Source organism: Ascaphus truei, chromosome 20 (assembly GCF_040206685.1).
Source record: "Ascaphus truei isolate aAscTru1 chromosome 20, aAscTru1.hap1, whole genome shotgun sequence".
NCBI lineage: Eukaryota > Metazoa > Chordata > Amphibia > Anura > Ascaphidae > Ascaphus > Ascaphus truei.
Window position 1 is genome coordinate 3397137 of NC_134502.1, and position 24278 is coordinate 3421414.

Here is a 24278-nt window from a genome sequence, read left to right on the forward strand (position 1 = left end):
CTCGTCCTGTCCCACTCACTTCCTTCTATACTTCCGCCTCTCTCCATCCCTAACTGGCACTCTACCATTCTCTATTTTTCTATCTCCATAACCTCACTTGTCTTATTATTTTTTCTTTTTCTCTCTCTTCTCTCTCTCTTCTCTCTCTCTTCTCTCTCTCTTCTCGTCACATTCCCTCTCTTCTGCTCTTTCTCCCTTTTTTTCTCTTCCTTTCTCTCCTACAGATCCGTTGTTGTCATATCCGATCTGTGACGGATCCCCAGGTTACACCCAGATTGGCCGCTCCTCTTCAGGTAACAGGGGGAGGGACAGGCTCACAGCTCCCTTCTGTCTGTGTCACTGTGTCACCCTGCGGGGGGAGGGACAGACTCATAGCTCCCTTCTGTCTGTGTCACTATGTCACGCTGCGGGGAGAGGGACAAACTCATAGCTCCCTTCTGCCTGTGTCACTGTGTCACCCTGCGGGGAGAGGGACAGACTCATAGCTCCCTTCTGTCTGTGCAAACTGTGTCACCCTGCGGGGGGTGGGACAGACTCATAGCTCCCTTCTATCTGTGTCACTGTGTCACCCTGCGGGGGGAGGGACAGACTCATAGTTCCCTTCTGTCTGTCACTGTGTCACCCTGCGGGGGGAGGGACAGACTCATAGCTCCCTTCTGTCTGTGTCACTGTGTCACCCTGCGGGGGAGGGACAGACTCATAGCTCCCTTCTGTCTGTGTCACTGTGTCACCCTGCGGGGGGAGGGACAGACTCACAGCTCCCTTCTGTTTGTGTCACTGTTTCACCCTCTCTCCTCTTCCTCATAGGCTCTTCCGGCGGAGGCTCCATGATGTATGGAGCTGGATCGAGTAGCGGATCATCCTCTAACAGCGGTTCCCTTTCTGTCTTGAGTGGGGGCTTCAGCTCATCCTCGGTCAACTCCGGCGGGTCTTCTGGATCAATCAGTAGTTCAGGAGGACAAGGTGGAGGAATAGCAGGAGGATTTGGGTCTTTTGGCGGTGGAGGAGGCGGTGGAGGAGGCGGTGGAGGAGGAGCTGGGTCTTCTGGGTCAATAATTCGTGTAGGAGGAGGTGGAGGAGGAGGTGGAGGAGGCGGTGGAGGAGGCGGTGGAGGAGGAGCTGGGTCTTCTGGGTCAATCATTCGTGTAGGAGGAGGAGGTGGAGGAGGCGGTGGAGGAGGCGGTGGTGGAGGAGGAGCAGGGTCTTCTGGGTCAATCTTTCATGTAGGAGGAGGATCTATGTCTTCTGGGTCAATCATTCATGTAGGAGGAGGAGGAAGTGGAGTATTAGGAGGTGGGTCTTCTGGGTCCCAAGGGGGACAGGGCTCTTACATACATGGGGGGGGAGGAGCTGGAGGAGGATCTTGGGGAGGAGCTGGAGGAGGAACTGGAGGTGGAGCTGGAGGAGGTTCTTGGGGAGGAGCTGGAGGAGGAACTGGAGGTGGAGCTGGAGGAGGTTCTTGGGGAGGAGCTGGAGGAGGAACTGGAGCTGGAGGAGGTTCTTGGGGAGGAACTGGAGGTGGAGCTGGAGGAGGTTCTTGGGGAGGAGCTGGAGGAGGAGGTGGAGCTGGAGGTGGTTCTTCGGGAGGAGCTGGAGGAGGAGTTTTCTTGGGAGGATTGCCTCCTGGGTCCCAAGGAGGTCAGGGCTCTTTTATACTTGGAGCAGGAGATTCCCCCCCTATGCGATTAGGAGGAGGTGGTGGCGGCGGTGGCGGCGGCGGCGGCGGAGGGGCATATCAACAGAACTCTCGCTTTGGACCTTCATCATTTAACAACTTTATGATGCCAGGTATGATATGAACCTACCATCAAAAACTTTCCCCCTTTACTGCAACCCTATAAAACTACATCTACTCTTTCTTTTTCTCCCCTTAAAACTTATGGGTTTTTTTCCCCCAACCCCCCCCCCCCCCATAATTCTTACCAACAGTTGTAAAAGGAACTCCTCACCTCATCTTCTCCTCAAACCCCATACGTTTTCAGACTTTTCTTCCACATCTAGTCCTGTAATTACTCCACCCATTCAGCCCCATCTTCTCCTTCTTTCTCAGACCCTATAGGTTCTCCAGCTATTATCCCCTATATACTGTAACATAAGTAAAGTACGATACCACCATCCCAAATCTTTCGCCTTTACATGAGCCCTTAGTGTTGTAACAGCCCCATTTCTGCTCCTATAACCTCAGACCCCAAAGAGTTTATTCCCTATTATGATTGTGAGTTATGATTACTTCATGCTCCCTCCATTTCTGCCCCATAAACCTCAGACCCTATAAGTTCTCCATTTTCCATACCTTATAATTCCCACAAACCCCAAACCCTCTCACTTCTGCCCCATCGGTTGCAGACCCTAAAAGGATTATTTGATACTTCCTGCTAACTGAAGATCATATTGTTTGCCCTAATTGCCAACCTTATTGATCCTACAATCTGACATCCTACATAAAAGGTCTTATCTCACCCCAAATCAAACTTTTTCCAATTACCGTTGAAATATTAGATCATATAAGATATCTCTCTATTCTGTATGATTCTTACAAACAATGTCCTTTACTACATTTAATTTGCCCCCTATACTACTGTATAATGCCCCACACCCTGTAAGTGTGATTATCCCATAGAGATGCCCCAGGGTACCCCCCTTTCTACCTCCTACTCCTTATTACCTTAAGGGGTATCTGAAGGTCTTTATCAAACCCCCACCTGTCAAACTGTTGACATCGATAAGATTATTAAATAGGTAATGATGCTGAATTAACATTCTGTAATACACATACATTAATCATTGCAGGAAACATTAATCCAGATGATATTCCAGTGTCTCCTGGATGCGGGAAAAATGGAACCGGAGGTAAGCAATGTCTTCTTTATCATATAGTCCTGATCTCTCTCGGGTTCTGGATTTGCAATGTCTTCTTTATCATATAGTCCTGATCTCTCTCGAGTTCTGGATTTGTAATGCATTCTGGATCATGCTGTCCTGATCTCTCACACAGATACCCAGCAAGCTCTAAGAAACCCCCCAAATTTATCACAATATACACACATACGTGTGTATATATATATATATATATATATATATATATATATATATATATTTGTGTATTTTTATATATATATATATATATTGTATATATATACACGTATGTATATAAGTGTCAAAAGGAGTGCTACTGGGCGTGGCTAAATGTATACAACAAGAAACAAAGAAGTCCAGAGCAACATCCAATGTGACAAAAATACACAGTCAAATTTTAAATAAGAATTTTAATCAGTTAGTGCTAGGACCTGCGATATTATGGTCATGCCTTGAAGTGGCTCACAGGCTTATACGCTTTGACCAAATGGTTAACTAAATGACCCTTTTTCAAGAGATATATAGGTATTTCACTGTGTATTTTTGTCACATTGGATGTTGCTCTGGACTTCTTTGTTTCTTGTTGTCCTGACCTCTCTCTCTCAGGCCTCGGATATAGTGCAGGTACGCATGCGCGCGACAGAGCGCAGGGAGTCGCGCGCGCCTGTCGCCCCAAGCGATCCATGGACTTTGAATTTCGTGCAACGGGGAGGTGTGACCGTGACATCCCCAGGCTGGTTCGCCCAACTCGGGCGAGCCACCCACGTGACGTGGCCATTGCGCCAAAAATCAGAATCTTTTGGCTGCTAAAAATGCTGCCGCGCCGTCGCGCTTCCTCGTGCGCACGATGGCCGCTGCCATAGAGCTGCTGCAGTTTGTTCGCGCTCACACTATGGACTCCGCTTTAGATCCTGTATTTGCAATGCATACTGGTTTCTGTTGTCCCGATGTCTCTGGTTCTGGATTTGCAATAGCTCCTGACCACTGTTGTCCCAATCTCTCTCCCTGAGGTTCTGGATTTGAGGCTATTTTATCTACAGTATCTTCCCTCTTTCCTCCACCTCTCTCTCTAGCTCAGTTCTCTCTCTCTAGCTCTGTTCTTCTCTCTCTCTCTCTCTCTCTCTCTCTCTCTCTCTCTCTCTCTCGCTAGCTCAGTTGTTTTTTCTCTCTCTCTCGCTCTACCTCAGTTGTTCTCTCTCTCTAGCTCAGTTGTTCTCTCTCTCCCTCTAGCTGAGTTGTTTTCTCTCTCTCTCTCTCTAGCTCAGTTGTTCTCTCTCTCTAGCTCAGTTGTTCTCTCTCTCTAGCTCAGTTGTTCTCTCTCTCTCTCTCTCTATAGCTCAGTTGTTCTCTCTCTCTCTCTAGCTCAGTTGTTCTCTCTCTAGCTCAGTTGTTCTCTCTCTCTAGCTCAGTTGTTCTCTCTCTCTAGCTCAGTTGTTCTCTCTCTCTCTAGCTCAGTTGTTCTCTCTCTCTCTCTAGCTCAGTTGCTCTCTCTCTCTCTAGCTCAGTTGTTCTCTCTCTCTAGCTCAGTTGTTTTCTCTCTCTCTAGCTCAGTTGTTCTCTCTCTCTCTAGCTCAGTTGTTCTCTCTCTCTCTAGCTCAGTTGTTCTCTCTCTCTCTAGCTCAGTTGTTTGTTTGTTCTCTCTCTCTCTCTCTCTCTCTATGTCCCCCTCTCTCCATCTCTACCCAGCTCTCTACCACCCTTTTTCCTTCATCCCTCTCTTACTCCACTTTTCACCATCTATCCAACTCCTGCCCCCCCCCCTTTCTGCACTTCTTCCCAGTTCCCTCCCCCTTCTCCTTCTCATTTTTCTCACCTTCCCTCCCCTCTATCTTTTTATTACTCTAGCTCCTCACTGTTTCTCCTCCAACCATAACACCCAACCACCCCTCTCTCCCCTTCTCTCTCTGATCTAAAAAGCCACGGCCCCCAACCTATCCTCGCTTTCTCCCTCCTGCACCTTCTCTCGCCCCATTCCTACAATAGAAACGCCCAATCTCACCTCTCTTACTTTTATCCCTCTTGATCTAGAACCCTGATTCCAAACAGGGTGTTCAGAGAACCCTTAGGGGTTGGTGAAGTTCCTCCTTGCCAAAGTAAATCTGTAATGGAGGATCCCAGGCAGTATAGCGGGGTCCTGATCTCGGGTGAGGACCGGGCACTTAGTAATGACCCAAACTGCACCTTAGCGTGGGGGTGCGAGACAATGAATAGAAATGGAAGAAACGGTCTACAATACCACCGTATACCGGACTCCAGCGTGCACTAATAATACAGGCGCACTGCTTCGAAGACCAGTGTCTGCGGCTCAACCCCAAGGGTCTTTCCAGGACCCCCAAAATGGACATAGAGAATAGAGACGAGTGAAGGGAGCGCAGCACCAGGGTAGATAAATCCAACACAAATCAAGAGCCCCACAGGGGCGGTTTGGTGAAAACCAATCGCACACTGTGATCAGCACAAGTGGTCAAATGACCACAGCCGATGGCTGTCAACAGTGGTACGGAACAGGACAATCAATATCCCCAAGGAGGGGTTGAGGTATAACCAATCGTCCTCTGAGATCAGCACAAGTGGTCTGGAAGCCGCAGTAAATGCCTGTAAACAGTGGCATAGCACAGGTGACAATGATATGGAGTTGGTGAATAACACTACTTACACGGCCATGTGTAAGTAAACTGCAGGTTAAAGGCTCCTTTTCCCAATCCTCTGTCAGTGTGGTTATCTTCCAGTGCTCCCCGGCTGCACTTTACTCCCTTCCCGTCTCGGGGGGGTCCCCCGGGAATCAACGGGCAAACGTGGAGAGTGGATCAGAATCAAAACATAAGACTTTATTAAACAATGAATATTGACGCTCACAACTTCATTCTCTTCGGGCATCACGGCAGAGTCTGCCTCCCCTGCGTCTCATCCAGGTCCCAGCTACCGCGTCCGGTCTCCGGGCTGGAACGCAAGGATAGCCTACCACTACGGTGGCTGCCGAGGTCCCAAAAGGTCTGGTAGTTTGAGCAACGCGGTACGCCTGTAAAAGCCTTAGGAAGCTGTCATCATGGCGAAACGCGTTGCTCAAACTACCAGACCTTTTTGGACCTCGGCGGCCACCGTAGTGGTAGGCTATCCTTGCGTTCCAGCCCGGAGACTGGACGCAGTAGCTGGGACCTGGATGAGACGCAGGGGAGGCAGACTCTGCCGTGACGCTCGGGGAGAATGAAGTTGTGAGCGTGTATATTCATTGTTTAATAAAGTCTTATGTTTTGATTCTAATCCACTCTCCACATTTGCCCGTTGATTCCCGGGGGACCCCCCCGAGACGGGAAGGGAGTAAAGTGCAGCCGGGGAGCACTGGAAGATAACCACACTGACAGAGGTTTGGGAAAAGGAGCCATTACTATGCAGTTTACTTACACATGGCCGTGTAAGTAGTGTTATTCACCAACTCCATATCATTGTCACCTGTGCTATGCCATTGTTTACAGGCATTTATTGCGGTTTCCAGACCACTTCTGCTGATCTCAGAGGACGATTGGTTATACCCCAACCCCTCCTTGGGGATATTGATTGTCCTGTTCCGTACCACTGTTGACAGCCATCGGCTGTGGTCATTTGACCACTTGTGCTGATCACAGTGTGCGATTGGTTCTCACCAAACCCCCCCCTGTGGGGCTATTGATTTGAGGTGGATTTATCTACCCTGGTGCTGCGCGCCCCTCACCCGCCTCTATTCTCTGCTGACACCGAGGGGCAGTTTGGGGCCTTATTAAGCGTAATTCCCCCCCCCCCCCCACGGGCTCCGAGTCGGCAATAAAATGTATTTATTAGATCAAGGAAGAGGAACATATATAAGGAAGAAAAATGTTCTAGCGAGCGGGGGACAATATATAAGAGGCTGGGAATCGCTGGTCTAGGAGACTACAAAACCCAAACTCACTTATCTCTCTCTTACTCTAGAAGGCCGTAACACTCATCCTAACCTCTCCTTTCCTGCTATCTGACGGTCTCTCCTATCTCTAGAAGACCACACCACCCAGTCTGATCTCACCCATCTCTCTTTTACTCCTCAGGTTCTGGCGCAATCATCCACGGCGCCACCGATAATGATCCATCGAGAGTTCCAGGAGGTGGTATGGCCCAGATCCAAAGCCAAGGCTCGATGAATTTTGGACAGAACTACAACCAACGACAAGGAGGAGGAGGAGGAGGAGGAGGAGGAGGAGGAGGAGGAGGTGGAGGAGGAGGTGGAGGAGGTGGAGTTGTTTTTGGTGGTGGAGGAGCTAATGTTATTGGGAGCCACTCCTCATCATCAAGCTCATCTTTCCGCGAGTCTATAGGTAAGTGCACATTGTTGTGATACATTTAGTGACCACAATGCATCACTATCATTGTGCTATGCCTATAGGGATATACCTTCTGTAACACGCACAGTGACCGGAGGGTGTCACCGTCACTGTGCCGTACCCATAGTGATATACCTCCGGTAATACACACAGTGAGCGCAGGGTGTCACCGTGCCGTACCCATAGGGATATACCTCCTGTAATACACACAGTGACCACTGGGTGTCACTGTGCCGCACCCATAGGGATATACCTCCTGTAATACACACAGTGACCACAGGGTGTCACCGTCACTGTGCCGTACCCATAGGGATATACCTCCTGTAATACACACAGTGACCACAGGGTGTCACCGTCACTGTGCCGTACCCATAGGGATATACCTCCTGTAATACACACAGTGACCACAGGGTGTCACTGTCACTGTGCCGTACCCATAGGGATATACCTCCTGTAACACACACAGTGACCACAGGGTGTCACCGTGCCGCACCCATAGGGATATACCTCCTGTAACACGCACAGTGACCGCAGGGTGTCACCATCACTGTGCCATACCCATAGGGATATACCTCCTGTAACACGCACAGTGACCGCAGGGTGTCACCATCACTGTGCCATACCCATAGGGATATACCTCCTGTAACACGCACAGTGACCGCAGGGTGTCACCATCACTGTGCCGTACCCATAGGGATATACCTCCTGTAATACACACAGTGACCACAGGGTGTCACTGTCACTGTGCCGTACCCATAGGGATATACCTCCTGTAACACACACAGTGACCACAGGGTGTCACCGTGCCGCACCCATAGGGATATACCTCCTGTAATACACACAGTGACCACAGGGTGTCACCGTCACTGTGCCGTACCCATAGGGATATACCTCCTGTAACACGTACAGTGACCGCAGGGCGTCACCGTCACTGTGCCGTACACATTTCTACAATACAACACCCAATCTCGCCTCTATCTCAGTCCATCTCCCTTGATCTAGAACAGTGATTCCAAAGCGGGGGTTCGTGAGGAGTCTCCAAGGGCTTTGCCAAAAAGAAATATGCAATATCAGATCCCATCAGTATTGTGGGGTCATTATCCTGTGTGGGGGCAGCCCACTGTATGAAGCACCAAACTGCACCGCAGTGTGTGTGTGGGTGGTATAGCGGTCAATTACTGCAGGATTCTCCAGAGTTTCTTCCCACAATGCTTTGCCTTCACAGCCGCAAGGCATTGTGGGACGTGACTTTGGAAGCTCCTGCAGTGATTGACAGCTATACACCCCATGCTGTCAGCACACACCGAGGGGCAGCCTGGGACATTATTAATCATGTGTTGCTCAGCCTACGAGCTCAGGACACTATAACGCTTGGGGTCGGTCACACAGGTTGGTTAGCGATAATCTGACGTGTACGCAAGAAGATTTATAAATTAGGAGCTCACAGAGTAAAGATTTTCTAGCGAGCGGGGGATAATATAAGAGGCAGGGAATCGCTGGTCTAGAAGACTACAAAACCCAAACTCACTATCTCACTCTAGAAGGCCATAACACTTATCCTAACCTCTCTCTTCCCGCCATTTGCCGTGCTCTCCTATCTCTAGAAGACCACACCACCCAGTCTAATCCCAACAATCTCTTCAATCTCTCTTTTCACTCCTTAGCCTCGGGCTCAATCATCCACGGCGCCATCAACAGTGGAGTTGCCGGAGGTGGTAGCTCTGTGAATTTCGGACCGAACTACAACCAACCACCAAGGGTTGCTGGAGGTGGAGGAAATGCTGGTGGTTCATCTAACAGCCAAGGGTCTTCAGGTAAGTGCACAGTATTGTGATCGATTAAGTGACCACAAGGTTTAACTCTAGCACCATGATAGTGACCGCAGGATGTCGTCACTGTGCCATACCCATAGGGATATACCTCCTGTAATACACACAGTGACCGCAGGGTGTCACCGTGCCGTACCCATAGGGAAATACCTCCTGTAATACGCACAGTGACTGCAGGGTGTCGCCGTCACTGTGCCGTACCCATAGGAATATACCTCCTGTAATACGCACAGTGACCGCAGGGTGTCGCCATCACCGTGCCATACCCATAGGAATATACCTCCTGTAATACACACAGTGACCACCGGGTGTTACCTTCACTGTGCCGTACCCATAGGGATATACCTCCTGTAATACACACAGTGACCGCAGGGTGTCACCGTCACCGTGCCGTACCCATAGGAATATACCTCCAGTAATACACACAGTGACCACAGGGTGTCACCTTCACTGTGCCGTACACATAGGGATATACCTCCTGTAATACACACAATGACCGCAGGGTGTCACCGTCACCGTGCCATACCCATAGGGATATACCTCCTGTAATACACACAGTGACCACAGGGTGTCACTGTGCCGTACCCATTGGGATATACCTCCTGTAATACACACAGTGACCGCAGGGTGTCACCGTCACAGTGCCGTACCCATAGGGATATACCTCCTGTAATACACACAATGACCACAGGGTGTCACCGTCACCGTGCTGTACCCATAGGGATATACCTCCTGTAATACACACAGTGACCGCAAGGTGTCACTGTCACTGTGTCGTACCCATAGGGATATACCTCCTGTAATACACACAGTGACCGCAAGGTGTCACCGTCACTGTGCCGTACCCATAGGGATATACCTCCTGTAATACACACAGTGACCGCAGGATGTCACCGTGCCGTACACATAGGGATAAACCTCCTGTAATACACACAGTGACCACAGGGTGTCACCGTGCCGTACCCATAGGGATATACCTCCTGTAATACACACAGTGACTGCAGGGTGTCACCGTCACCATGATGTACCCATAGGGATATACCTCCTGTAATACACACAGTGACCGCAGGGTGTCACTGTGCCGTACCCATAGGGATATACCTCCTGTAATACACACAGTGACCGCAGGGTGTCACCGTCACTGTGCCGTACCCATAGGGATATACCTCCTGTAATACACACAGTGACCGCAGGGTGTCACCGTCACTGTGCTGTACCCATAGGGATATACATCCTGTAATACACACAGTGACCACAGGGTGTCACCGTCACTGTGCCGTACCCATAGGGATATACCTCCTGTAATACACACAGTGACCGCAGGGTGTCACCGTCACTGTGCCGTACCCATAGGGATATACCTCCTGTAATACACACAGTGACCGCAGGGTGTCACTGTGCCGTACCCATAGGGATATACCTCCTGTAATACACACAGTGACCACAGGGTGTCACCGTCACCGTGCCGTACCAATAGGGATATACATCCTGTAATACACACAGAGACCGCAGGGTGTCACCGTGCCGTACCCAAAGGGATATACCTCCTGTAATACACACAGTGACCACAGGGTGTCACCGTCACTGTGCCATACCCATAGGGATATACCTCCTGTAATACACACAGTGACTGCAGGGTGTCACCGTCACTGTGCCGTACCCATAGGGATATACCTCCTGTAATACACACAGTGACCGCAGGGTGTCACCGTGCCGTACCCATAGGAATATACCTCCTGTAATACACACAGTGACCGCAGGGTGTCACCGTGCCGTACCCATAGGGATATACCTCCTGTAATACACACAGTGACCGCAGGGTGTCACCGTCACTGTGCCGTACCCATAGGGATATACCTCCTGTAATACACACAGTGACCGCAGGGTGTCACCGTCACTGTGCCGTACCCATTGGGATATACCTCCTGTAATACACACAGTGACCACAGGGTGTCACCGTGCCGTACCCATAGGGATATACCTCCTGTAATACACACAGTGACCACAGGGTGTCACCGTGCCGTACCCATAGGGATATATCTCCTGTAATACACACAGTGACCGCAGGGTGTCACCGTCACTGTGCCGTACCCATAGGGATATACCTCCTGTAATACGCACAGTGACCGCAGGGTGTCACCGTGCCGTACCCATAGGGATATACCTCCTGTAATACGCACAGTGACCGCAGGGTGTCACCGTCAACGTGCCGTACCCATAGGGATATATCTCCTGTAATATGCACAGTGACTGCAGGGTGTCACCGTCACCATGATGTACCCATAGGGATATACCTCCTGTAATACACACAGTGACCGCAGGGTGTCACTGTGCCGTACCCATAGGGATATACCTCCTGTAATACACACAGTGACCGCAGGGTGTCACCGTCACTGTGCCGTACCCATAGGGATATACCTCCTGTAATACACACAGTGACCGCAGGGTGTCACCGTCACTGTGCTGTACCCATAGGGATATACATCCTGTAATACACACAGTGACCACAGGGTGTCACCGTCACTGTGCCGTACCCATAGGGATATACCTCCTGTAATACACACAGTGACCGCAGGGTGTCACCGTCACTGTGCCGTACCCATAGGGATATACCTCCTGTAATACACACAGTGACCGCAGGGTGTCACTGTGCCGTACCCATAGGGATATACCTCCTGTAATACACACAGTGACCACAGGGTGTCACCGTCACCGTGCCGTACCAATAGGGATATACATCCTGTAATACACACAGAGACCGCAGGGTGTCACCGTGCCGTACCCATAGGGATATACCTCCTGTAATACACACAGTGACCACAGGGTGTCACCGTCACTGTGCCATACCCATAGGGATATACCTCCTGTAATACACACAGTGACTGCAGGGTGTCACCGTCACTGTGCCGTACCCATAGGGATATACCTCCTGTAATACACACAGTGACCGCAGGGTGTCACCGTGCCGTACCCATAGGAATATACCTCCTGTAATACACACAGTGACCGCAGGGTGTCACCGTGCCGTACCCATAGGGATATACCTCCTGTAATACACACAGTGACCGCAGGGTGTCACCGTCACTGTGCCGTACCCATAGGGATATACCTCCTGTAATACACACAGTGACCGCAGGGTGTCACCGTCACTGTGCCGTACCCATTGGGATATACCTCCTGTAATACACACAGTGACCACAGGGTGTCACCGTGCCGTACCCATAGGGATATACCTCCTGTAATACACACAGTGACCACAGGGTGTCACCGTGCCGTACCCATAGGGATATATCTCCTGTAATACACACAGTGACCGCAGGGTGTCACCGTCACTGTGCCGTACCCATAGGGATATACCTCCTGTAATACGCACAGTGACCGCAGGGTGTCACCGTGCCGTACCCATAGGGATATACCTCCTGTAATACGCACAGTGACCGCAGGGTGTCACCGTCAACGTGCCGTACCCATAGGGATATATCTCCTGTAATATGCACAGTGACCGCAGGGTGTCACCGTGCCGTACCCATAGGGATATACCTCCTGTAATACACACAGTGACCGCAGGGTATCACCGTCACCGTGCCGTACCAATAGGGATATACCTTCTGTAATACACACAGTGACCGCAGTGTGTCACCGTCACCGTGCCGTACCCATAGGGATATACCTCCTGTAATACACACAGTGACCGCAGGGTGTCACTGTGCCGTACCCATAGGGATATACCTCCTGTAATACACACAGTGACCACAGGGTGTCACCGTCACCGTGCCGTACCAATAGGGATATACATCCTGTAATACACACAGAGACCGCAGGGTGTCACCGTGCCGTACCCATAGGGATATACCTCCTGTAATACACACAGTGACCACAGGGTGTCACCGTCACTGTGCCATACCCATAGGGATATACCTCCTGTAATACACACAGTGACTGCAGGGTGTCACCGTCACTGTGCCGTACCCATAGGGATATACCTCCTGTAATACACACAGTGACCGCAGGGTGTCACCGTGCCGTACCCATAGGAATATACCTCCTGTAATACACACAGTGACCGCAGGGTGTCACCGTGCCGTACCCATAGGGATATACCTCCTGTAATACACACAGTGACCGCAGGGTGTCACCGTCACTGTGCCGTACCCATAGGGATATACCTCCTGTAATACACACAGTGACCGCAGGGTGTCACCGTCACTGTGCCGTACCCATTGGGATATACCTCCTGTAATACACACAGTGACCACAGGGTGTCACCGTGCCGTACCCATAGGGATATACCTCCTGTAATACACACAGTGACCACAGGGTGTCACCGTGCCGTACCCATAGGGATATATCTCCTGTAATACACACAGTGACCGCAGGGTGTCACCGTCACTGTGCCGTACCCATAGGGATATACCTCCTGTAATACGCACAGTGACCGCAGGGTGTCACCGTGCCGTACCCATAGGGATATACCTCCTGTAATACGCACAGTGACCGCAGGGTGTCACCGTCAACGTGCCGTACCCATAGGGATATATCTCCTGTAATATGCACAGTGACCGCAGGGTGTCACCGTGCCGTACCCATAGGGATATACCTCCTGTAATACACACAGTGACCGCAGGGTATCACCGTCACCGTGCCGTACCAATAGGGATATACCTTCTGTAATACACACAGTGACCGCAGTGTGTCACCGTCACCGTGCCGTACCCATAGGGATATACCTCCTGTTATACACACAGTGACCACAGGGTGTCACCGTCACTGTGCCGTACCCATAGGGATATACATCCTGTAATACACACAGTGACCGCAGGGTGTCACCGTGCCGTACCCATAGGGATATACCTCCTGTAATACGCACAGTGACCGCAGGGTGTCACCGTCACCGTGCCGTTCCCATAGGGATATACCTCCTGTAATACACATACTGACCACAGGGTGTCACCGTCACCGTGCCGTACCCATAGGGATATACCTCCTGTAATACACACAGTGACCGCAGAGTGTCACCATGATTTGTGCCGTACCCATAGGGATATACCTCCTGTATTACACACAGTGACCACAGGGTGTCACCGTCACCGTGCCGTACCAATAGGGATATACCTCCTGTAATACACACAGTGACCGCAGGGTCTCACCGTAACTGTGCTGTACCCATAGGGATATACCTCCTGTAATACACACAGTGACCACAGGGTGTCACCGTCACCGTGCCGTACCAATAGGGATATACCTCCTGTAATACACACAGTGACCACAGGGTTTCACCGTCACTGTGCCGTACCCATAGGGATATACCTCCTGTAATACACACAGTGATCGCAGGGTGTCACCGTCACTGTGCTGTACCCATAGGGATATACCTCCTGTAATACACACAGTGACCGCAGGGTGTCACCGTCACTGTGCCGTACCCATAGGGATATACCTCCTGTAATACACAGTGACCACAGGGTGTCACCGTGCCTCACCCATAAGGATATACCTCCTGTAATACACAGTGACCACAGGGTGTCACCGTCACCGTGCCGTACCAATAGGGATATACATCCTGTAATACACACAGTGACCGCAGGGTGTCACCGTGCCGTACCCATAGGGATATACCTCCTGTAATACGTACAGTGACTGCAGGGTGTCACCGTCACCGTGCCGTACCCATAGGGATATACCTCCTGTAATACACAAAGTGACCACAGGGTGTCACCGTGCCGTACCATAGGGATATACCTCCTGTAATACACACAGTGACCACAGGGTGTCACTGTGCCGTACCCATAGGGATATACCTCCTGTAATACACACAGTGACCACAGGGTGTCACCGTCACTGTGCCGTACCCATAGGGATATACCTCCTGTAATACGCACAGTGACCGCAGGGTGTCACCGTCACCGTGCCGTACCCATAGGGATATACCTCCTGTAATACAAACAGTGACAGCAGGGTGTCACCGTGCCGTACCCATAGGGATATACCTCCTGTAATACACACAGTGACCGCAGGGTGTCACCGTGCCGTACCCATAGGGATATACCTCCTGTAATACACACAGTGACTGCAGGGTGTCACCGTCACCGTGACGTACCAATAGGTATATACCTCCTGTAATACACACAGTGACTGCAGGGTGTCACCGTCACCGTGATATACCCATAGGGATATACCTCCTGTAATACACACAGTGACCGCAGAGGTGTCACCATCATTGTGCCGAACCCATAGGGATATACCTCCTGTAATACGCACAGTGATCGCAGGGTGTCACCGTCACTGTGCCGTACCCATAGGGATATACCTCCTGTAATACACACAGTGACCGCAGGGTGTCACCGTCACCGTGCCATACCCATAGGGATATACCTCCTGTAATACACACAGTGACCGCAGGGTGTCACCGTCACTGTGCTGTACCCATAGGGATATACCTCCTGTAATACACACAGTGACCACAGGGTGTCACCGTCACCGTGCCGTACCAATAGGGATATACCTCCTGTAATACACACAGTGACCGCAGGGTGTCACCGTGCCGTACCCATAGGGATATACCTCCTGTAATACACACAGAGACTGCAGGGTGTCACCGTCACCTTGCCGTACCCATAGGGATATACCTCCTGTAATACACACAGTGACCACAGGGTGTCACCGTACCGCACCCATAAGGATATACCTCCTGTAATACACACAGTGACCACAGGGTGTCACCGTGCCGTACCCATAGGGATATACCTCCTGTAATACACACAGTGACTGCAGGGTGTCACCGTCACCGTGCCGTACCCATAGGGATATACCTCCTGTAATACACACAGTGACCGCAGGGTGTCACCGTCACCGTGCCGTACCCATAGGGATACACCTCCTGTAATACACACAGTGACCGCAGGGTGTCACCGTCACTGTGCCATAACCATAGGGATAAACCTCCTGTAATACACACAGTGACCACAGGGTGTCACTGTGCCGTACCCATAGGAATATACCTCCTGTAATACACACAGTGACCACAGGGTATCACTGTGCCATACCCATAGGGATATACCTCCTGTAATACACACAGTGACCACAGGGTGTCACCGTGCCGTACCCATAGGGATATACCTCCTGTAATACACACAGTGACCGCAGGGTGTCACCGTCACTGTGCCATAACCATAGGGATATACCTCCTGTAAAACACACAGTGACCACAATGTGTCACTGTGCGGTACCCATAGGAATATACCTCCTGTAATACACACAGTGACCGCAGGGTGTCACCGTCACTGTGCCGTACCCATAGGGATATACATCCTGTAATACACAGTGACGACAGGGTGTCACCGTCACTATGCCGTACCCATAGGGATATACCTCCTGTAATACACAGTGACGACAGGGTGTCACCGTCACTGTGCTGTACCCATAGGGATATACCTCCTGTAATACACACAGTGACCGCAGGGTGTCACCGTTCCGTACCCATAGGGATATACCTCCTGCAATACACACAGTGACCGCAGGGTGTCACCGTCACTGTGCCATACCCATAGGGATATACCTCCTGTAATACACACAGTGACCGCAGGGTGTCACCGTGCCGTACCCATAGGGATATACCTCCTGTAATACACACCGTGACCGCAGGGTGTCACCGTCACTGTGCCGTACCCATAGGCATATACCTCCTGTAATACACACAGTGACCACAGGGTGTCACCGTCACTGTGCCGTACCCATAGGGATATACCTCCTGTAATACACACAGTGACCACAGGGTGTCACCGTGCCGTACCCATAGGGATATACATCCTGTAATACACAGTGACGACAGGGTGTCACCGTCACTGTGCCGTAACCATAGGGATATACCTCCTGTAATACACACAGTGACCACAGGGTGTCACCGTGCCGTACCCATAGGGATATACATCCTGTAATACACAGTGACGACAGGGTGCCAACGTCACTGTGCCGTACCCATAGGGATATACCTCCTGTAATACACAGTGACGACAGGGTGTCACCGTCACTGTGCTGTACCCATAGGGATATACCTCCTGTAATACACACAGTGACCGCAGGGTGTCACCGTCACTGTGCCATACCCATAGGGATATACCTCCTGTAATACACACAGTGACCGCAGGGTGTCACCGTCACCGTGCCCTACCCATAGGGATATACCTCCTGTAATACACACAGTGACCGCAGGGTGTCACCGTCACTGTGTCGTACCCATAGGGATATACCACCTGTAATACACACAGTGACCGCAGGGTGTCACCGTCACCGTGCCCTACCCATAGGGATATACCTCCTGTAATACACACAGTGACCGCAGGGTGTCACCGTCACTGTGCCATAACCATAGGGATATACCTCCTGTAATACACACAGTGACCACAGGGTGTCACTGTGCGGTACCCATAGGAATATACCTCCTGTAATACACACAGTGACCGCAGGGTGTCACCGTCACTGTGCCGTACCCATAGGGATATACATCCTGTAATACACAGTGACGACAGGGTGTCACCGTCACTGTGCCGTACCCATAGGGATATACCTCCTGTAATACACAGTGACGACAGGGTGTCACCGTCACTGTGCTGTACCCATAGGGATATACCTCCTGTAATACACACAGTGACCGCAGGGTGTCACCGTGCCGTACCCATAGGGATATACCTCCTGCAATACACACAGTGACCGCAGGGTGTCACCGTCACTGTGCCATACCCATAGGGATATACCTCCTGTAATACACACAGTGACCGCAGGGTGTCACCGTGCCGTACCCATAGGGATATACCTCCTGTAATACACACCGTGACCGCAGGGTGTCACCGTCACTGTGCCGTACCCATAGGGATATACCTCCTGTAATACACACAGTGACCGCAGGGTGTCACCGTCACAGTGTCGTACCCATAGGGATATACCTCCTGTAATACACACAGTGACCGCAGGGTGTCACCGTGCCGTACCCATAGGGATATACCTCCTGTAATACACACCGTGACCGCAGGGTATCACCATCACTGTGCCGTACCCATAGGGATATACCTCCTGTAATACACACAGTGACCACAGGGTGTCACCGTCACTGTGCCGTACCCATAGGGATATACCTCCTGTAATACACACAGTGACCACAGGGTGTCACCGTCACTGTGCCGTACCCATAGGGATATACCTCCTGTAATACACACAGTGACCACAGGGTGTCACTGTGCCGTACCCATAGGGATATACCTCCTGTAATACACACAGTGACCACAGGGTGTCACCGTGCCGTACCCATAGGGATATACCTCCTGTAATACACACAGTGACCGCAGGGTGTCACCGTCACTGTGCCGTACCCATAGGGATATAACTCCTGTAATACACACAGTGACCGCAGGGTGTCACCGTCACTGTGCCGTACCCATAGGGATATACCTCCTGTAATACACACAGTGACCGCAGGGTGTCACTGTGCCGTACCCATAGGGATATACCTCCTGTAATACACACAGTGACCGCAGGGTGTCACCGTGCCGTACCCATAGGGATATACCTCCTGTAATAAACACAGTGACCGCAGGGTGTCACCGTCACTGTGCCGTACCCATAGGGATATACCTCCTGTAATACACACAGTGACCGTAGGGTGTCACCGTCACTGTGCTGTACCCATAGGGATATACCTCCTGTAATACACACAGTGACCGCAGGGTGTTACTGTCACTGTGCCGTACCCATAGGGATATACCTCGTGTAATACACACAGTGACCGCAGGGTGTCACCGTCACTGTGCCGTACCCATAGGGATATACCTCCTGTAACACACACAGTGACCACAGGGTGTCACCGTCACTGTGCCGTACCCATAGGAATACATCTACTGTAATACACACAGTGACCACAGGGGGTCACCGTCACTGTGCCGTACCCATATGAATACATCTACTGTAATACACACAGTGACCGCAGGGTGTTACTGTCACTGTGCCGTACCCATAGGGATATACCTCCTGTAATACACACAGTGACTGCAGGGTGTCACCGTCACTGTGCCGTACCCATAGGGATATAGCTCCTGTAATACACACAGTGACCACAGGGTGTCACTGTGCCGTACCCATAGGGATATACCTCCTGTAATACACACAGTAACCACCGGGTGTCACCGTGCCGTACCCATAGGGATATACCTCCTGTAATACACACAGTGACCGCAGGGTGCCACCGTCACTGTGCCGTACCCATAGGGATATACTTCCTGTAATACACACAGTGACCGCAGGGTGTCACCGTCACTGCAGGGTGTCACCGTCACTGTGTCATACCCATAGGGATATACCTCCTGTAATACACACAGTGACCGCAGGGTGTCACCGTGCCGTACCCATAGGGATATACCTCCTGTAATACACACCGTGACCGCAGGGTGTCACCGTCACTGTGCCGTACCCATAGGGATATACCTCCTGTAATACACACAGTGACCACAAGGTGTCACCGTCACTGTGCCGTACCCATAGGGATATACCTCCTGTAGTACACACAGTGACCACAGGGTGTCACCGTGCCGTACCCATAGGGATATACATCCTGTAATACACAGTGACCACAGGGTGTCACCGTCACTGTGCCGTACCCATAGGGATATACCTCCTGTAATACACAGTGACGACAGGGTGTCACCGTCACTGTGCCATACCCATAGGGATATACCTCCTGTAATACTCACAGTGACCGCAGGGTGTCACCGTCACTGTGTCATACCCATAGGGATATACCTCCTGTAATACACACAGTGACCGCAGGGTGTCACCGTGCCGTACCCATAGGGATATACCTCCTGTAATACACACCGTGACCGCAGGGTATCACCATCACTGTGCCGTACCCATAGGGATATACCTCCTGTAATACACACAGTGACCACAGGGTGTCACCGTCACTGTGCCGTACCCATAGGGATATACCTCCTGTAATACACACAGTGACCACAGGGTGTCACCGTCACTGTGCCGTACCCATAGGGATATACCTCCTGTAATACACACAGTGACCACAGGGTGTCACTGTGCCATACCCATAGGGATATACCTCCTGTAATACACACAGTGACCACAGGGTGTCACCGTGCCGTACCCATAGGGATATACCTCCTGTAATACACACAGTGACCGCAGGGTGTCACCGTCACTGTGCTGTACCCATAGGGATATACCTCCTGTAATACACACAGTGACCGCAGGGCGTCACTGTGCCGTACCCATAGGAATACATCTACTGTAATATACACAGTGACCACAGGGTGTCACCGTCACTGTGCCGTACCCATAGGGATATACCTCCTGTAATACACTCAGTGACTGCAGGGTGTTACCATCACTGTGCCGTACCCATAGGGATATAGCTCCTGTAATACACACAGTGACCACAGGGTGTCACTGTGCCGTACCCATAGGGATATACCTCCTGTAATACACACAGTAACCACCGGGTGTCACCGTGCCGTACCCATAGGGATATACCTCCTGTAATACACACAGTGACCGCAGGGTGTCACCGTCACTGTGCCGTACCCATAGGGATATACCACCTTTAATACACACAGTGACCGCAGGGTGTCACCGTCACTGCAGGGTGTCACCGTCACTGTGTCGTACCCATAGGGATATACCTCCTGTAATACACACAGTGACCACAGGGTGTCACCGTCACCGTGCCGTACCCATAGGGATATACCTCCTGTAATACACACAGTGACCACAGGGTGTCACCGTCACTGTGCCGTACCCATAGGCATATACCTCCTGTAATACACACAGTGACCACAGGGTGTCACCGTGCCGTACCCATAGGGATATACATCCTGTAATACACAGTGACGACAGGGTGTCACCGTCACTGTGCCGTACCCATAGGGATATACCTCCTGTAATACACAGTGACGACAGGGTGTCACCGTCACTGTGCCATACACATAGGTATATACCTCCTGTAATACTCACAGTGACCGCAGGGTGTCACCATCACTGTGTCATACCCATAGGGATATACCTCCTGTAATACACACAGTGACCGCAGGGTGTCACCGTGCCGTACCCATAGGGATATACCTCCTGTAATACACACTGTGACCGCAGGGTATCACCATCACTGTGCCGTACCCATAGGGATATACCTCCTGTAATACACACAGTGACCACAGGGTGTCACCGTCACTGTGCCGTACCCATAGGGATATACCTCCTGTAATACACACAGTGACCACAGGGTGTCACCGTCACTGTGCCGTACCCATAGGGATATACCTCCTGTAATACACACAGTGACCACAGGGTGTCACTGTGCCATACCCATAGGGATATACCTCCTGTAATACACACAGTGACCACAGGGTGTCACCGTGCCGTACCCATAGGGATATACCTCCTGTAATACACACAGTGACCGCAGGGTGTCACCGTCACCGTGCCGTACCCATAGGGATATACCTCCTGTAATACACACAGTGACCGCAGGGTGTCACCGTCACCGTGCCGTACCCATAGGGATATACCTCCTGTAATACACACAGTGACCACAGGGTGTCACTGTGCCGTACCCATAGGGATATACCTCCTGTAATACACACAGTGACCACAGGGTGTCACCGTGCCGTACCCATAGGGATATACCTCCTGTAATACACACAGTGACCGCAGGGTGTCACCGTCACTGTGCCGTACCCATAGGGATATAACTCCTGTAATACACACAGTGACCGCAGGGTGTCACCGTCACTGTGCCGTACCCATAGGGATATACCTCCTGTAATACACACAGTGACCGCAGGGTGTCACTGTGCCGTACCCATAGGGATATACCTCCTGTAATACACACAGTGACCGCAGGGTGTCACCGTGCCGTACCCATAGGGATATACCTCCTGTAATACACACCGTGACCGCAGGGTGTCACCGTCACTGTGCCGTACCCATAGGGATATACCTCCTGTAATACACACAGTGACCGCAGGGTGTCACCGTCACAGTGTCGTACCCATAGGGATATACCTCCTGTAATACACACAGTGACCGCAGGGTGTCACCGTGCCGTACCCATAGGGATATACCTCCTGTAATACACACCGTGACCGCAGGGTATCACCATCACTGTGCCGTACCCATAGGGATATACCTCCTGTAATACACACAGTGACCACAGGGTGTCACCGTCACTGTGCCGTACCCATAGGGATATACCTCCTGTAATACACACAGTGACCACAGGGTGTCACCGTCACTGTGCCGTACCCATAGGGATATACCTCCTGTAATACACACAGTGACCACAGGGTGTCACTGTGCCGTACCCATAGGGATATACCTCCTGTAATACACACAGTGACCACAGGGTGTCACCGTGCCGTACCCATAGGGATATACCTCCTGTAATACACACAGTGACCGCAGGGTGTCACCGTCACTGTGCCGTACCCATAGGGATATAACTCCTGTAATACACACAGAGACCGCAGGGTGTCACCGTCACTGTGCCGTACCCATAGGGATATACCTCCTGTAATACACACAGTGACCGCAGGGTGTCACTGTGCCGTACCCATAGGGATATACCTCCTGTAATACACACAGTGACCGCAGGGTGTCACCGTGCCGTACCCATAGGGATATACCTCCTGTAATAAACACAGTGACCGCAGGGTGCCACCGTCACTGTGCCGTACCCATAGGGATATACCTCCTGTAATACACACAGTGACCGTAGGGTGTCACCGTCACTGTGCTGTACCCATAGGGATATACCTCCTGTAATACACACAGTGACCGCAGGGTGTTACTGTCACTGTGCCGTACCCATAGGGATATACCTCGTGTAATACACACAGTGACCGCAGGGTGTCACCGTCACTGTGCCGTACCCATAGGGATATACCTCCTGTAACACACACAGTGACCACAGGGTGTCACCGTCACTGTGCCGTACCCATAGGAATACATCTACTGTAATACACACAGTGACCACAGGGGGTCACCGTCACTGTGCCGTACCCATATGAATACATCTACTGTAATACACACAGTGACCGCAGGGTGTTACTGTCACTGTGCCGTACCCATAGGGATATACCTCCTGTAATACACACAGTGACTGCAGGGTGTCACCGTCACTGTGCCGTACCCATAGGGATATAGCTCCTGTAATACACACAGTGACCACAGGGTGTCACTGTGCCGTACCCATAGGGATATACCTCCTGTAATACACACAGTAACCACCGGGTGTCACCGTGCCGTACCCATAGGGATATACCTCCTGTAATACACACAGTGACCGCAGGGTGCCACCGTCACTGTGCCGTACCCATAGGGATATACTTCCTGTAATACACACAGTGACCGCAGGGTGTCACCGTCACTGCAGGGTGTCACCGTCACTGTGTCATACCCATAGGGATATACCTCCTGTAATACACACAGTGACCGCAGGGTGTCACTGTGCCGTACCCATAGGGATATACCTCCTGTAATACACACAGTGACCACAAGGTGTCACCGTCACTGTGCCGTACCCATAGGGATATACCTCCTGTAGTACACACAGTGACCACAGGGTGTCACCGTGCCGTACCCATAGGGATATACATCCTGTAATACACAGTGACGACAGGGTGTCACCGTCACTGTGCCGTACCCATAGGGATATACCTCCTGTAATACACAGTGACGACAGGGTGTCACCGTCACTGTGCCATACCCATAGGGATATACCTCCTGTAATACTCACAGTGACCGCAGGGTGTCACCGTCACTGTGTCATACCCATAGGGATATACCTCCTGTAATACACACAGTGACCGCAGGGTGTCACCGTGCCGTACCCATAGGGATATACCTCCTGTAATACACACCGTGACCGCAGGGTATCACCATCACTGTGCCGTACCCATAGGGATATACCTCCTGTAATACACACAGTGACCACAGGGTGTCACCGTCACTGTGCCGTACCCATAGGGATATACCTCCTGTAATACACACAGTGACCACAGGGTGTCACCGTCACTGTGCCGTACCCATAGGGATATACCTCCTGTAATACACACAGTGACCACAGGGTGTCACTGTGCCATACCCATAGGGATATACCTCCTGTAATACACACAGTGACCACAGGGTGTCACCGTGCCGTACCCATAGGGATATACCTCCTGTAATACACACAGTGACCGCAGGGTGTCACCGTCACTGTGCCGTACCC

The 24278-nt window shown here is 51.3% G+C and overlaps 1 protein-coding gene across 2 annotated transcripts in view; it reads left to right on the plus strand.

Moving 5' to 3' along the window:
* The first annotated feature begins 1171 nt into the window (after window positions 1–1171).
* The window catches only part of LOC142470660 (uncharacterized), a 38021-nt gene continuing 14914 nt past the window's right edge, over window positions 1172–24278 (plus strand). Inside the window, exons 1-4 of one of the 2 annotated variants that reach the window (XM_075577268.1) lie at window positions 1172–1788; window positions 2791–2850; window positions 6915–7181; window positions 8852–9001. In XM_075577268.1, the coding sequence (XP_075433383.1) occupies window positions 1239–1788; window positions 2791–2850; window positions 6915–7181; window positions 8852–9001 (1027 nt within the window). In that variant the 5' untranslated portion in view covers window positions 1172–1238. The remainder of the gene's footprint in view (window positions 1789–2790; window positions 2851–6914; window positions 7182–8851; window positions 9002–24278) is intronic. The other variant, XM_075577269.1, reaches the window with a different exon arrangement.